At 36.7% G+C, this 15,819-nt stretch overlaps 2 protein-coding genes across 3 annotated transcripts in view; both read right to left on the reverse strand.

The window, feature by feature from the left end:
• Window positions 1-15,819, reverse strand: part of LOC109409873 (GTP-binding protein Di-Ras2) — a 539,614-nt gene that overhangs the window by 385,749 nt on the left and 138,046 nt on the right. The gene's annotated exons all lie outside the window — the stretch shown is intronic.
• LOC134291818 (uncharacterized) lies at window positions 3,604-5,070 on the reverse strand. The gene is made up of 5 exons (XM_062860057.1): window positions 4,910-5,070; window positions 4,784-4,846; window positions 4,165-4,699; window positions 3,903-4,104; window positions 3,604-3,842 (listed from the first exon to the last, which is right to left on the reverse strand). The coding sequence occupies exons 1-5, from the start codon at window positions 5,049-5,051 to the stop codon at window positions 3,612-3,614; spliced, it is 1,173 nt and encodes a 390-aa protein (XP_062716041.1). The 5' UTR covers window positions 5,052-5,070; the 3' UTR covers window positions 3,604-3,611.

Genomic DNA, 15,819 nt, shown 5'->3' on the forward strand with positions numbered 1-15,819 from the left:
AAATTACTCGAATAGTCCTTCTGGGAATCCTCCCTAGAGTTTCTCCAGGATTCCTGGAATTCCTCCAAGAGTTCCTCCGATAATTCCTCCAGGAGTTGATTCGAAATTTCCTCCAAGAGTCCCTCCGGAATTCCTTTCAGGTGAATACTCGTGGAGGAAGAGTTACTCCAGAGATTCCTCCAGGAGTTCCTCTTCTAATTCCTTCAGGAGTTTTGTCGGGAATTCCACCATAAGTTTCCCTGGCAATTCCTACAGTAACTCTTCTGGGAATTCCTGCAGGAGTTCCTCCGGGAATTCTTCCTAGGGTTACTCCGGGAATTTCTCCAATAGTTCCTCCGGGAATCCTCTCTGGAGTTCTTCCAGGACTCCTGGAATTCCTGCAAGAGTTCCTCCGAGAATTCCTCCAGAAGTTTCTTTGGGGGATTCTTCTAGTCGGTATTAACACTTCTATATTCGTCTCAATATCGCTTACAACATATGACTGATACTCATTGCTGGATGATCATCATCAGTTTTGGCCCGAAAGAGGGGCAAATTGTTTAAAATTAGTGCACGGCGCTACAAACACAACTATGGCACGCCCTATTAATCCGTTTGACCCCAGGTAAAAAATAAAAGTTCAAAAAATTTCAACAAAATTCAACCAAATTTTGAACACAAACTCGCACAACACTATAGTTTTGGAAATATACGGGATCAACATTTTCTTGCACTTCTGGACGCAGTAAGGCCACTGGGTCACTGGGCCAAGTCGGGCATAAATAAGGCCAAGTACGATTTGCACCCCCATAACTTTCTTCTTAACGAAGTTTTACAATGGGAGTTTGCACATTCCGTTGCCTAACGATAGTTGATGTTGCTACAGGCTTGAATTTGAGATTTTCCGATAGGTTTCTTTGAGTCCTTGAGATATTCAACATTTCTAAACCATCCAAGTCTTCATTTGCGTTTGTTGTTTTCAAATGAAATTAAACTCTAGACATTATTCCCTTATTGAACCCATACGTTATCGGAGACATCTTTTGAACATGTGTTGCCCTTGTAGTACTATAAATATTTCCTGAATATCTCGATGGATTGTCCGAATCCGTCCTTACAAAACATGTACACTCAAAATAATCACCAAGGATTATTTTCAATTATTTGTATCGCTTTTATTTGCACCAATACTTGAACATCTGTATAATGTTTGTTATATCAAAGAGCAGTAGAAATTTTGGGCGATCGGATTGAAGACATGCCTTGATTACAGAGAACCGTAGATGGACTACAATTAGACCTATTTGAATGCGGAAACAACGGTTAGCTCCAGAAACCAATACTACATCGAACAGGAGTAAGTAAAAGCCTCGACTAGATTCCTGAGTACCCGGGATAGCCTGGCTGAAGTCAGGCCTTGAGTTCATTTAGCTGTAGATAAACTGTAATCACATATGTTACCTATGTAGAACCTCTGTGCACTACATAAACTCATATTCTATCATGTATCAAAAAAGGTCTCGCACAACTATTCCCAGAAAATGTGATGACCTAAGCGAAGTCATGCCTTGACTTCAGAGAACCATAGACGGATAACAATGAGAGTTTTATGTACGCGGAAAACAATGGTTAGCTCCAGAAACCAATACAACATCGAACAGGAATAAGTAAATTCATCGACTAGAATTGAAAATTCATGCAGTCAGAGCTTCGTTTTTCATCGTTTATTCCAAGATACAATGACATACAATAGGATGACATTTCAAATGAGGGTGGCAGTGAGTGCCATTATTTATGAACCATTCTGAAATTGCACAGCACTGTTCTTAGAACTTCTTTGGACATCTTTCTCTCTTACCACCCCCCCCCTCCCGGTGAAAACTTTGTCAAATACAAAGAGTGAAGCTGAGACGGAAAAAGGCATGGAATAGAATGCTTTCATGAGTACTCACAATAGCGTGAGGAGAAAAATAGCGTTGTCTTCCAATACATACAGTGTATCAAACAATTGTTCGTACAGCAAATTTTTTGTCAAAATTATTTTTCATTCAAATGTTAAAAACTTTTTTATGCGTCAATCTGAAACGCTGAAATTTTGGCCAATCATGAATCATATATAAAAGCTTCATTGGTAAAATTTTGAGCGAGATTGAATAAGTTTTCTGAAAGTTATAGAACTTTTAGTAAAACTTATAAGATTTTTTAACACATTTTCAAAACATATAACTCAATATGTACTCGATGAAATTTTTTTCATTTTTTTTTGTGTTACATCTTATTCCTAAGGCTTTCATATGCAGCCATGTTTGGGGTTTTATATTCACTACAAAGAAATTGAAAAATGCGTGTATGTAGTTGACGATGTTTGAAAACTTACCATATTTTGCACATATAATCTGCCAAACGTTTTTCACCAATAAAAGTGCATTAACTGAAAGAAACATCCATAGGACCTACTCTTTATAAGTAGTTTGAGAGGTCCTGTATAAAAATATATCATTAAGAGAGTTTAAAAAAGTTGAAAACACTTGGAACTTTTATTGACCAAAATATGATAAATTTCCAAATGACACTCCGAACATATCCAGATTTTTCATATTTTTTGTAGTGAATATAAAACCTTAAACGAAGCTGCATATGAAAGTATTAGGTATAAGCTGTAACATGAAAAATATTAAAAAAGTTTCATCGAGTACATATTGAGATATAATGTTTTAAAAATGTATTCAAAAATTGTATACGTTTTACTAAAAGTTCTATAACTTTCAGAAAACTTATTCGATCACGCTCAAAATTTTACCAATGGAGCTTTAATATATGGGTTATAATTGGTCAAAATTTCAGCGTTTTTGATTGACGTATAAAAAAGTTATAATTATTTAAATGAAAAATTATTTTGACCAAAAAATTGCTGTACGGACAATTGTTTGATACACTGTATGTATGTCCAACGACTGAGAAGTTTAGAAAGATGAGGTACCGTCATTGGGGATGACAACGGTTCAGAGGGGCGAGGTTGGGTTAAAACATTATCCGAAATATCTCATCAAATATTGCTAATATCGAATCAAAAATTTTATGGCGTCATCCTCGTGTAGTTGTCAGCAGTTTCTGTCGAAACAATAGGTTCCTGGAGCAAGTACTTATTTTTTGATAAATAATCGAAAAAAGCTTGAAAACAAGGCCTTTTCAAAATGTTACTTTTAAGGCTCGATGAAACATTACACTTTTAGATGGTATTGGTAAGTAGTATTAACCTTGACCAGAACTTCATTAACCTGCTTTGTTGTCAATGCGGAACAAATTCGGCTCCCTTGACTCAATCTCACCCATTCGAAGGGGTGAGAATGGGTCATATTTCATACACTTTTAAGGCAAATCATACACTTTCAAGGCAAATTGACGAACACCAAATATGTCATCATCATTTGTACTTGCATTACCAAAGATCACATTTAAGTGATCAATAGACTTTTTCATGCAAAGAATCAAAAGTTATTGAACAATAAATGTGGAAGTAAGTATGCATTTTTGACCCATTCTCACCCCCAATGACGGAAAGAAAACATTGGTATCGTATTTCCATTATTTTAAACATACAATAAACAGCATTACCGTACTTCATGTCATACTTAGGCCATATTAATTAGAAACGTCAAAACGGAATAAATAATATTGATTAAATCACCGAAAGTAGCGGTTGAAATGTTGATCATTCCCATACACTGCATGGACATGCCGTTGATGGTGTTGTACCACACGATAATCAATGAGGTTTTCATTTGCACATACTGTTTATGATACTTCCGACTGTAAGGCATCTGTGCGCAGTGAACGTAAATCTCATCTCCGATGGTGTTGGCCTATAAAGTGGATGAGCCTAAACAAAGATGATAGCGATAATTATGAAGGAAACAACTTACAACATCCTGAAGCGAATCCACAAGATGGCACCAAAGGTAGTGCTGCATCAGATAAGCAAATGCAGATGCGTAGATGACTCCAGTCAAAACGTTTATTCCCAATTCCCGAGCCACGAAGAAGCACGAACCAATGCTGTACAGCGAGTAGTAGTGGACTATAAAGAACGATTTCTCCACTAAGCCCTTTAGGATTTGTAACTGCCTAAAAATATGTATTGAATGAGAACTCGAAAGCAATTCGAGATAGCTTTCTTTCGCCTACTTCCAATACTCCATCTGTTGATCCAGTACAATTCTCAACTCCCGGTCCATACGCTCGAAATACAACCGAGGGCTTTCCAGTGGGTGGTTCAAAATACGATCCCAGCGATGTACCAAGACCTGGAGCTTTGAACGCATCCCAATGATGAGCGTTCCTATGCAAGCCAAATTGGAGAAAAACTTCGGAACAGCACCTAGAAACAGCAGTTGTGCTGCGCAAGTGTACAACACTGGCGACAAAGCTGGTCCTGCCCTGGAGAGCGGTGGTGGTAAAGTGAACAGTTCTTGCGTTGCGGCACACGGTATGAACATTAGGAATGCATCCACAATTAGTACCGTGTACACCACAAGCATCATTTTGCGTGCCAATTTTTTGAACTTTGCATATTCTAGTTCATCGTATGCCTCGTCACCGGAGTTGATGCTGTTGCCAGTGATTAAATTTCTCACATGTCCTATTGATGTTCCGAAATACGCCACCAACGTCACTTTCGCTCCCGCAACGAAGATTCCGGATAGTTTCATGGAATGGAACACTATTGCCAGTAGTTGAGTATTCTCGCTTCGAAACGCGTAAAACAAATGAAGAACGGCGACAATACCTTGGTAAGCGAACAGACCATTGATGGAGTAACGAATGAAGCCCTCGGTAGCCCATCTGGATGTAGCATGACTGCGGACTCCTACACCGTTAGAACGGAAACAGATTCAAGATGTTTATGTGAATGGCAAGAATCGCAAGTTACCTGCCAGAAGTAGGAATACATCCAGTAGCCAAAAGCAGTCTCCAGTGGGGCCTTCATTTAAGGAAAAGTGACGTATGTTGTTGATTTTGATGGGGAACACCCGTTTTAGCCATAACCAGACGACTCGAATCAGCGAAATCATTTTGAACCATAAGATAGGCTCTAACTATCACCCTTCACATTGAAAACAATACTATTTTCTTATCCTATGTACATTTTCTTGCAGCTATAAACAAAGGACTTTCTTGGAAAATCACCAATCTAACTGCCATCATCAAACAGAATGTCTAAACTTTCAAAAGCATTGTTTTCCAGTGTATACCACGTACGCGTTTTACACGGACAACAATTCGCGTACTAACCAGTAAAGTCATTAAACAATGTGACGACATGTGTGACGATGGGAAAGAAATCACAAGGTGTTTCAGTGACGAAAAACTACTCCGGAAAATGTTTTCTTATTATTTCTTAGAACGCTGCTCTCTTTAAAATTCATGACCATGATGTTGGCATTTTGTAATGATTTCAGGAAAATATATTAATCAGCAATGCATACATTGCTGAAATCGCAACTCGTGAGCTATAACAAAATTAAAGTTACACGTGGATTGATTCGTCGTATACCATTTTCTCTTCAATATGGCTGAGGGTACCACATGCAAAGCATGCATAACTCATTGGGTGGATGTCATAAAATATCATTGTTTCAGCAGCACATTGTAATGTTGCAATTGTATTTCTATAAATACCTCCTCTTCTACAATATTCATTACGAGTAGCAAAACAAATTAGAGAAAAAAAATAGTAAATAAGTTTTCACGGTTCACAGTCTACTTTTAAGGGTATCCAAAGTTCAGCAACCAAACAATATCTGTGAGATGAGAAAGAGACAACTTTTTAAAAACTAATGAATTTTCATACTTTTAGTGTTTGTTACAGTTGGTTCAAAAAAATGGAATTGGGTAAGATGCCGTTGAACATAAATGAACAGCATAGGTATTAACAATCAACCATTAAAATGGTTAAACGTTGTGTAAGCCATTTGTTGGACTAATTTGATAAATAGATAAAAAAAAGCTCTTAACTAAAACTAAAATCGAAAACTATTGACCTTTAACGACTCCTAAAAATGTTTTCTGTGGGGTGTGAATAAAGGATGGTGTCATTTCCCTTGCCTGTCCTTCCCCTTGCAAGCATCAGTGACAGCAAGCATAATGACGAGGTTATCAGTGTGATACTATTTCAACTGAGAAGTGGAATAAGTCGTCTTGATCGTGAGGTCCTGTATAATGCCAAGTGATTCTACTAGTTTGCTGAGATGACTGGGAGCAGATTGTTACAACGAGTTACGCAATATTCACATTATACACAATAACTTTTCTGGTAAGCATTGATTAGAACAGGTAATCATATAATCAAATAATCAGAAAATCAGATGAGCTATCAGAACTATAAAGTAAAAAAATATAACTACAATGCAATGGTAGGTACCATCGTTTATAATTTATGGTGACAAGTTAATCTTTCATTTCCTGTTTATTGAATCACTGTTAGATAAATCTTTGCTTGAAGCGCCTCTCAACTTCAATGAATTTGGCAAACATCTTTATAAGTGACTTCAGGATTCCTACAGCAAATTTTCTCAGGGATTACTTACAGAAATGCCTTAAGAAATGTTCGAAAAATTCGATGGAACTCTTCTATGGGTTTCCCAAGGAATTCTTCCAGGTATTCCTCCAGAGATTCCTTAAAAATGTACTTCCTGCAGACATTACTGATTCTTATGGGATTACATCTAGAAATTCTAGCAGGAAGAGATTTCTAAAGGAGTTCCTCCGTAAATTCCTTCAGAGAAACTTGTTAGAATTCCTTCATGGATACCGTCAGTTTTATTTTTCCAGCATTTTTCAGAAATTCTGCTGGAATTCTTCCGGATGTCTTTTCAGGTATTTTTCCATATGTTTCGCTGGGATACCATAAAAAATACTCAAGAGATTTCTTCTAAAATTCCTCCATGAATTATCCCTATCATTTTTTCCTAAACTTCACTACAAAATGCTCAACAGATACGGCTCTACCCCATTTGACATAACGCCATTTGGCATAACGCCGTTTGGCATAATGCCGTTTGGCATAACACGAAGAACAGCCTTCTTGATAAGAATGTGCATAATATTTGGTATGCCAAATAACCATTATGCCAAATGGCCGTTATGCCAAATAGCTTTTATGCCAAACGGCGTTATGCCAAATGGCGTTATGCCAAATGGCGTTATGCCAAATGGCATTATGCCAAATGAGGTAGAGCCACAGATACTTCTAGAAGTTCTAGGAATGTCTCCAAAAGTTCCACTAGGTTTTGAGTCTCTTCTAAGGACTACTTCATAAATTGATTTAAGGTCTGATTTATTCAGACTTTTGAAGGGTGACTATCAAAACTATCAAATTCTATTTGGTAAAAACGAAATATTTTGCATGAGTCGTTAATTTAGATGTTGATTGACCAATTTATACTTTGATTGGTTAAAACATATATTTCCATGCTCAATGGTTTGCAGTTAAAAAAGCCCAAAATCGAATATTTTGCCCTATAAATTGAGATTCTTCAGTTATTTATTGGAGATTATTTCAAAAAAATCCTCTCCTTCAAAAATTTTCTCAGTGATTCCTTGAAGAATTCCTTCATGACTTTGGATTTCAAAAAAATCAGCAGAGAGACCTGAGGAATTATACAAGCAATTTTTCCAAGCATTTCTCCTGAAGTACAAAGGAAATATGTCAGGGATCGCTTATAAAATTTCATCCTGGATTCTTTCTGAAACTCCTCAAGGGTGTGTGTAAAAATTTCTTCAGGGATTACATCGGAAATCACTTAAAAATTCCTTGACAAATTTCTCTAGAAATATCTTCAGAAATTCAAACAGAAGTTTTTGTTTGGAATTATTACCGGAATTTCGCCAGTACATATTTCCTTAATAAATTTCTTAAAGATTCCATCAGACATATGGCAGGGAAATTCTTCAGGTATTAGTCCCAAAATCTTTTCCAACAGATTATTTCAGAAATACTTAGATTTAGTCCAGGAATAATTCCAGAAATGTGTAAAAAATCTACTCGTGGAATCTCCACAGGAGTCTTTTTTGAGGGATTCCCTCCGAAAAAGGGGAGTCCATGAAGATATTTTTGAAGAAATCTCTGAATGAATTTCAGAAGGAAACCATGGAAGAATTACTAAAAGAATCCTGGAAGGATATTTATTTCAGAAATGGCCATTCTAATTCCTGTTGAAATCACTGAAGATATTTTTTGGGGAATTTTCAGGAAATTCCTGAAGGAATCTCTGGAAGAATTCCTGAGGAAAACTTCCAGCAAGAAAATTTAGTGGGAAACTCTAGAAGAATTGTTGGAGAAAATATTTATTACGGTATCTCAAGTATTTGTTTTAAACTAGGAGGAATCCGAAAAATCTCTTCAGAAATTTCCAATGGAACTACAATGATTCGTGGGAAATATTTGTGGAGAAATTTATGAATCCATAGAAAAAAAAATCCTAGAGTAATCCTTGGTGGAAGTGAACGGAGAACGGAGGAATACTACTAGAACTCCGGAAAAAATCTCTGTATGAATTACTGTAGAAATCTGCAGCAGAGTTCTTGCCAAATTCACAAGATGTAATAATGCAAGAATCCCCGCAGCAGTACTTGCTCTCTGAAGTAATTTCTGATGACATTCCAGCAAATATTTGCAATGAAATGCTTCGAGAAACTCCCAAAGAAATCTCTGAAGGAAGGAGTTCGTGATGAAATACCAGTACGAATTCCTAAAGGATCTACCGGAATATTTTCTGAAAAAAAAAATAGAAGATCTTCTGACATCGGAAATGATCCACTCTTAAGTCTGAAAAATAAAAAAAAATGCGAAGAAATTTAAAACATTTAGATCTTTGCGGAAAACGTCTTTATTCGGAGAAAATTTTAATTCCCTCAGAAGGATTGTCTAAAAAACACTCAAGAATAATTTCTGAAGTAATCCTAGGAGAAGTTTCAGAAGGTACATATGGAATATTTTCCAAACGTATTCATGGTGGAGTTTCTGAAAAAAATAATCAAACGCACATCTGAAGGAGGCCCTGGCGACATTTCTCAAAATTTCCATTGGAGATTTTTTTTATAAATAATCCTTGAAAAATATAAATAATATATTCCAGGAGAAACTTTAGAAAATATCCAGTGTACAATTTTGGAGGGAATCCGTAAATAACTTTTTAAAGGAATCCCGGAAGAAATTTCTGAAGCAATCCCTGGAAGAATTTCCTGTTGGATCCTAAAACTGCATCGTGCTCACGCTTTATATGACAAGCGAGTTTTTTTTTTGTAGTCTTGTACTACATACAACGACACAACGTCTTGAAGAGTTCAAGAATACTTTAAGATTATCTTAAAGAATCACAGAATGAATTTTTAGAAGAGAATCTTGAGAGATGTTCTTATAATAATCCTTTGTGAAATTTTTGAAGAAACTCAGAACTTTAGATTTTCAAAAAGAAATCGCTGAAAGATTTTTTTAAGAATCTCCGGTTAAAAAAAATCTTCAGCAATACATGGATGGTTTTTGAGACCTTTCTGAAAGATTTGCTGAAAGAAAAAGAAGTTGTAGGGTTTATAAAAGAATTATTAGTTTTTTTTTCGCTTTTAGTTCTTAGTTTAATTATGGAAAAAATCAATGTGGCACTCAAGAAGAGTTTATTTAAAACTTCTTCGCAAGTTTCCTGTGGAGTTTCTTCTGTGATTCCTAAATAGATTCCGTCTGAGACTCTTTCAAGAGCTTTTGCCACGATTCCTCCAGGAAGTTCCTTCAGGATTCTTCCAGAGTTTTTTATTCCTGAGGTTTCTTAAGAAATACCTTCTGAGATTACTTCAAGAGTTCCTAAATTTCTTAAAAATTCCTCCCAAAATTTCCTAAGAAATTATTTTGAGATTTTTCCAGGATTACTGCTTATAGGATTGTCTCAGCAATTTCTCCTGAGTGTCTTCTCAGAAGTTGCCTTTGGCATTCTTTTGGCAGTTTCTTCTGAGAGTCCTTTAATGTTTCATTCGAGATTTCTCCAGGAACTTCTTCCAGCATTCTCTCTGAGATTTCTTTTGAAACTTTCAGGGATTTCTTCCGGAATTTCTTATAAAGTTCTGGAAATACACCAGGAATTCCATCCAAGATTTTCCTAATAGTCTCTTTTGGGTTTTTTTTTTCGTTTGCGAGAAGGTATTCCTAGTAAAATAGAATCTCGGAAGGAACTATTGGAGGAAAACCTGAAAGAAGGTGCTGTAGTATTTTCTCAAAGAAATCCTGTAGAAAGTTAATGAGGAATTCCAAACAAAATCTGCTGGAGGAATTCCTCAAAATACTCCCTAATAAATTCCTGGGGAATTTATATCAGAAATATCTGAAAAAATTCCAGAATGAACTCCCGCATGAATTCCAAATGGAACTCTTGGAGAAAACCAACAAAGAGTTCCTAGATAAATCCTGCAAAGAATTCCTGAAGCAATCCCAGAAGTACATTCTAAAAGAATTCCAGAAGAAGTTCCCGGAAGAAGTACCAAGAGGAATCCTGAAAAGAATTCCCAAAGGAATCCCGGAAAAAGTTTCCGGAGGAATCCGCGAATTTCCTGGAAAGAAAGAATTGAGCTTGCTTGAGCTTGATTAAGCTTGATTGACCGCCCGTAGATGCTACTCCGTTACTGCTAGATCAGCTGAATTTACACAGAGCACCAACAGATAATATTTGGGATTAATATTTATCATCAATGTGTAACTTGTGGTGATCTGATATATTAAGCAATACCGGCGCCGGCCACGTCCGAATGCAGGTCAATTTAGGAAACGGAGAGGACCTGCTGTTGTGATACTCGCTTGCCCCCCCAACCGCATCACCACCCATCCGACCCAAATAGAACATAGTGTACGATTCGGGTCGACGCGACAGTAATGCAAAAGGACGGCCAGAGAAGCCGAATATACCTCTGCACTTCCACGAGTATCACGGAGTTTGGAATGATATGGGAAAGAATTTTATGATCTGGATGCACTTTGGTAAGTGATTTCGACCGGCGGATAGGGTAGCACACTCGCGACGAAAACACTCGAACACAAACACACTAAACCGCCCCTTACGAAGATGAGCACTGTGAAATAGACAACGACGACGACGACGCGCTCGCGGCCGATCCGAATTAAAAAAGCGGCATTTTGATTTTGGCTCCAAAGACACACTCCGAGTCGGAAATCATGTTAATGAACTATACAAATTCACAAGAATAAATGATAAACAATTAGAAGTCGAATTCAAACTAATGCTTAAGCCGACCCACATAGTGACGGACCTTTCAATATTAGATTATTAAATTCTTGTAAATATTGTATATATCTAAACACGAATTGTTAACAATAACATGAAACGAGCTCACCCATTTGCGTTCATCCAATCGTCCACCAGCGACAACTACACCAGCGCTTCCGACAAAATAACAGTCATCATGATGACCAGTCAATGCCGCAGAAATATCTACATGATCTCACAAACATAACTGATTTTTCCATTAATGACGACGGCATCGCGTAACTACGCGATCGAGTAGCAACCGAACCTCACTTTTTCAACTTTTATGCACGCACACAACCCATTGACGACGACGACGACACCGCGGAACTCTTTCCTGGAAGGATCTCAGAAAGAGTTCCAGAAGAAATCGCAAAAGAAACTCCCGAAGTGTCAAAAAACAGCAAATGAAAATTTCATGCTAATCGTTTTTGTAGATTCATGAAGAGCAGAATATCATCATACCCATGATATTTATAAATTAACAAGGATATTTTTCACGAACATTTGGTGTAATTGACGCAAAATTTTACCAAAATTTTAAAGGAAATTTTGTTACCCTGAAAGAAATATTATTTAACGGTGTTTTTTACCAACTTCAAAGTTCCACTATAATGTGAGATGATCACATTCATCTTCCATATATATAGTTTTCCATATATTTTCATCCGCCATGCAAAGATATATTCGTATAAATTTTTGGGCGATTTCAAACTTTCAAACATGTCACTCATGTGTGAAATGCACAAGTTCTTTATGTCTTAAGTTCCTAAGAAAGTTTTACAAGGATCTCCTGTTCATTTCTGTTTTGCTTTGTTGTATCCTTTGGAAGGTTTGTCTACAATTTCAGCACTTCATTTGTCCAAATCACCCCTTAAATATATTGAGATATATTGGTAACAGAAAATAGTTCTGACAAAATGCTCTGGTAGACACTGCTCAAAAAATTATTGGGATGTCTTGAAAAATTAAGTCTTGAAAAGTTCATGGTATTTATTCAAAAATAAAATTGTTTGTAACAATCTCGACAATTTTTTCGTTTTTTTTTTTCCTAAAGACATTTCTACAAACTAAGATTGTTCCTGGGATATATTGTTACCCTAATGCTTAGTGTGTGCCACTCCAATTTTATACATGCAAAATTACCATTTGAAGAGGCAGCTCTCAATAACTGGAACTGTAATCGTTAACAGTAAAAAGAACAATAATAAAGATTTGAAATAGGTATTAGCAGCTTCAACGTGCAAAGATATTTTCATGGTGTGCCGTGAAAACCACACAAGACACACAGGAAATGCGTGAAAAATATAAATAACTATAAAGGATCCGCCAACCTCTACTCATTTATTTAAGCATAAATAGTTTATGCATGCATGCGAGATACCGTGCTAATCCTATTGGTTGGACCTAGGCACTAGGCACTACTTAACACAGGAACACAGGAACAGCGCTCAATTTGTCACGCGCTGACGCTGATGTTGATTGCATCCGGTTTCCGGTGGTGGAATTCCTAATGGATGCATGCGAGTGTGAATTTGTTGTCCGAAGGATAATGAAGACACAGAGGGTGCCGTCAGGTCGGGGTGTGAGGCACACGACGCAACATGCAGCCAACCGTGTACCGGTGGCGCACGCTAGCTGTCAACTGTGGCTGGTCGTTGCCAGTAATGTTTTCACTTGGAGGAAGCTTGGTGAGACTTAATGTTTGGTTGTGGTCGTCTGCAGGTCTAGGCTTGAGGAAGAAGTAAGGGAGTAACAAAGGTAGATTTGTTAAAGAAATCTAAATTTAGTAAAATATGAAATATTCAAGACTTAGTGTATAAATCATCCTATTTAAAGACTTGACCCTAGCTTCCAAACCCTCAATCCATCTCTGGCTGTTCGTACATTAAGCAAAATGAACTTCCAAAATGTATACCGAGTGTCACGCCGAACCAGGTGTAACCGAGAGCAGCAATTTTCATTTATACTTTACACTTCTGGAGTAAGCATTCCGCAACTTATGAATGTGCATTTAGCTCTTTGCTCAGCTGTCGACCTAGAGAGAGAGATGCAATAGCGAGTGTGGTCTGTTGGTACTGACATACATACATAACATACGTATAATAAATTGGTGTCGAAACCATAAACGTAAAGCAATGACATCTCGGAAAAGTTACTGCGATGCTTGGGTGGGTGGTGAGTGAGTGCATTTCATTTGCATTTGACTTATGAGAACCGAACGTACATGCATGCATACATATAAAACAAACCACGCCAAAGCTTTCAAAAGTAAACAATGTTTTAGCAAAGTTGTGATAATTTGTTTGGGTAAACTTTCACCGACTGAGATGTAGGAGATTAGATGTTTGAAAATTTTCCCTTCGGCCAGGGACATCATACAAACACATGAATAAAAGTTTTCAAGCAATTTATGGAGATGAGGGGGAAATCACGATAATGTTTGGAGTATGTACTATGCGCCCTGCATGCTGTGCTAATCTGACCTCACATCCCTCAGACAGCACCGCAAATATAAACTTGTTCCTCTGGGTGGTTTTTCAAGACCTGTGAACTTTCTGCTCTTGGTACGTTAGCATCACTGGCCGGTGGGAAATGCAATAAAAAATTATCGAGCGAAGTGTAATTTGCACTGATTGCTCTCGACCACACATTCATTTTGATTAGAGCATTAATGGGAAAAATGGGCTTTTACATCGTCAGAATATTTTACCATTTTCGACAATGTTCACATTTGATTTCAGACTATAAAACATGATACAGTCAACTTTCGCTCGTTGCACTAAGCTCTTAGCCCAGTTAGTAAACGACTTCCACTAGGTGGGCTGAGTTTTCAGCTGTCAAATTAGGCTGACAATGAGCAATAAGAAATCTGAAAGCATCACACGAGAAAACTGGAAGCATCCCTAAACAAATATGGAAGAAAGTTATAAGGAATTTGAAAGTATCCCAGAAAGATTTTTGAAGCAATCCTGAAGAATTCTAGAAGCATCTCCAAGGTGTCTACTCGTAAGAAAAAATGAAGCTCTGTGAGTTTTCCAGGTTTTTACAGGGATAAGTTTTGTAATATTTCCAGTTTGTAAGTCAGTTTATATTACATAAAATATACATTTCTGAAAGCAACGAATGTAAGCAATTTATCCTATGTAAAAATTGTATATACAAATGTTCATAAAATAAGTTAAAATTTAACGAGAGATTTGTATGAAAGCGCGTAAAAAAAAAAACAGAAAGAAGTTGCTGAAGGAAAAGCGTCATATTGTTGTCAGATTCTTTCAAAAGTTATTGCTAGAAATTACTTTGGCATTTATTTTATAAAACTCATAATGAAAAAAATATGCAAATGCTCGAAAAATCAGTTAAAAATTATTCAGAAATCTTAGTATGTTCGTTAATTATTCTATCATAAACTCCACCGGCTCCTACATTTTTTTTTTGTTACATGAATTGAAACAGGAAAAAAAAGGAAATTTCCTTGACTTCCTTGGGCATAGAGTATCTTCGTGCCTGCCACACGATGTACACATGCAAAATGGTCATTGGCAGAGGAAGCTCTCAGTTAATAACTGTGGAAGTGCTCATAGAACACTAAGCTGAGAAGCAGGCTTTGTCCCAGTAAGGACGTTACGCCAAGAAGAGGAGAGGAGGAATTGAAACAGGAACTTTAACTGAAAAGTTTTAAAAAATGTGTCATGATTTTTATCGGAATTTTCTACCAAAACTTCACAAAACATTTCATGGAATTCAGCATTTAATAATCCAGTAATAATATTCAATAATGCCCTTAAAAACTCAACTGATTCTGTTGAGAACTTCATTCCAGATTTTCACCAGAATTTGTTACAAAAAAATTCTCAAATTACATCTGTTGTGGCGAACTCGCATGGTTACCTAGGGCGAAAAGCCGCGTTAATAAAAGCAAAAAAATCTGTTACTCCTTCAAGATGCATACCACAATTCCGTCAAGTGATTTTGAAAACCAGTTTTTTCTCCAAGATTGGCCAGTAATATTTCCGCAAATATTTTTTGTTCAGTATCACTTTAAGAAGCGCCTGAAAATGCAATTGAAACGCTATATGTAAATATATTTTCCTGATGAATGCAACTTAATCAATGATCCAATTCGGATTATTTTTGAAAATTATCCTGGGATCCAAATTTTTCCCACGATTTCTCTAAGGGTTTGTTAAGATACTCTTCCAGAATGTTTCCCTTCAACGTATGTATATATGATGAATTTTAAGGCGGAATGCAGATTATTTTAAGAAACACAAAATACTTGATTTAATCATAACAATTGATTTCAAAATTCAAAACGGATGCCTAGTAATTGTTTTATCTGCTTCGAAATTTACCTGAGTGCTCCAGAAGTTCCCCAAGTATTCCAGGCTTTCCCTGTTAAATATAATCCTGATTTTATAAGGATTCTGGAGCTTCCCAAAAGTATTCTGGAAGCATCTAAGAAGAAATCTGAATGTATCCCGGAAAAATTCGGAAAGCATTCTCAATAGAATCTGGAAGCACTTCCGAAGAA

This window comes from Aedes albopictus, chromosome 3 (assembly GCF_035046485.1).
Source record: "Aedes albopictus strain Foshan chromosome 3, AalbF5, whole genome shotgun sequence".
NCBI lineage: Eukaryota > Metazoa > Arthropoda > Insecta > Diptera > Culicidae > Aedes > Aedes albopictus.

Bases quoted from the DNA above. Each gene is read 5' to 3' on its own strand.
- LOC134291818 (XM_062860057.1), bottom strand. From the start codon at position 5,051: ATGATTTCGCTGATTCGAGTCGTCTGGTTATGGCTAAAACGGGTGTTC. The intron at 4,847-4,909 runs GTAACTTGCGAT...CTAACGGTGTAG, and splicing joins TGTATTCCTACTTCTGGCAG to GAGTCCGCAGTCATGCTACA. The intron at 3,843-3,902 runs GTAAGTTGTTTC...TCCACTTTATAG, and splicing joins TGGATTCGCTTCAGGATGTT to GCCAACACCATCGGAGATGA.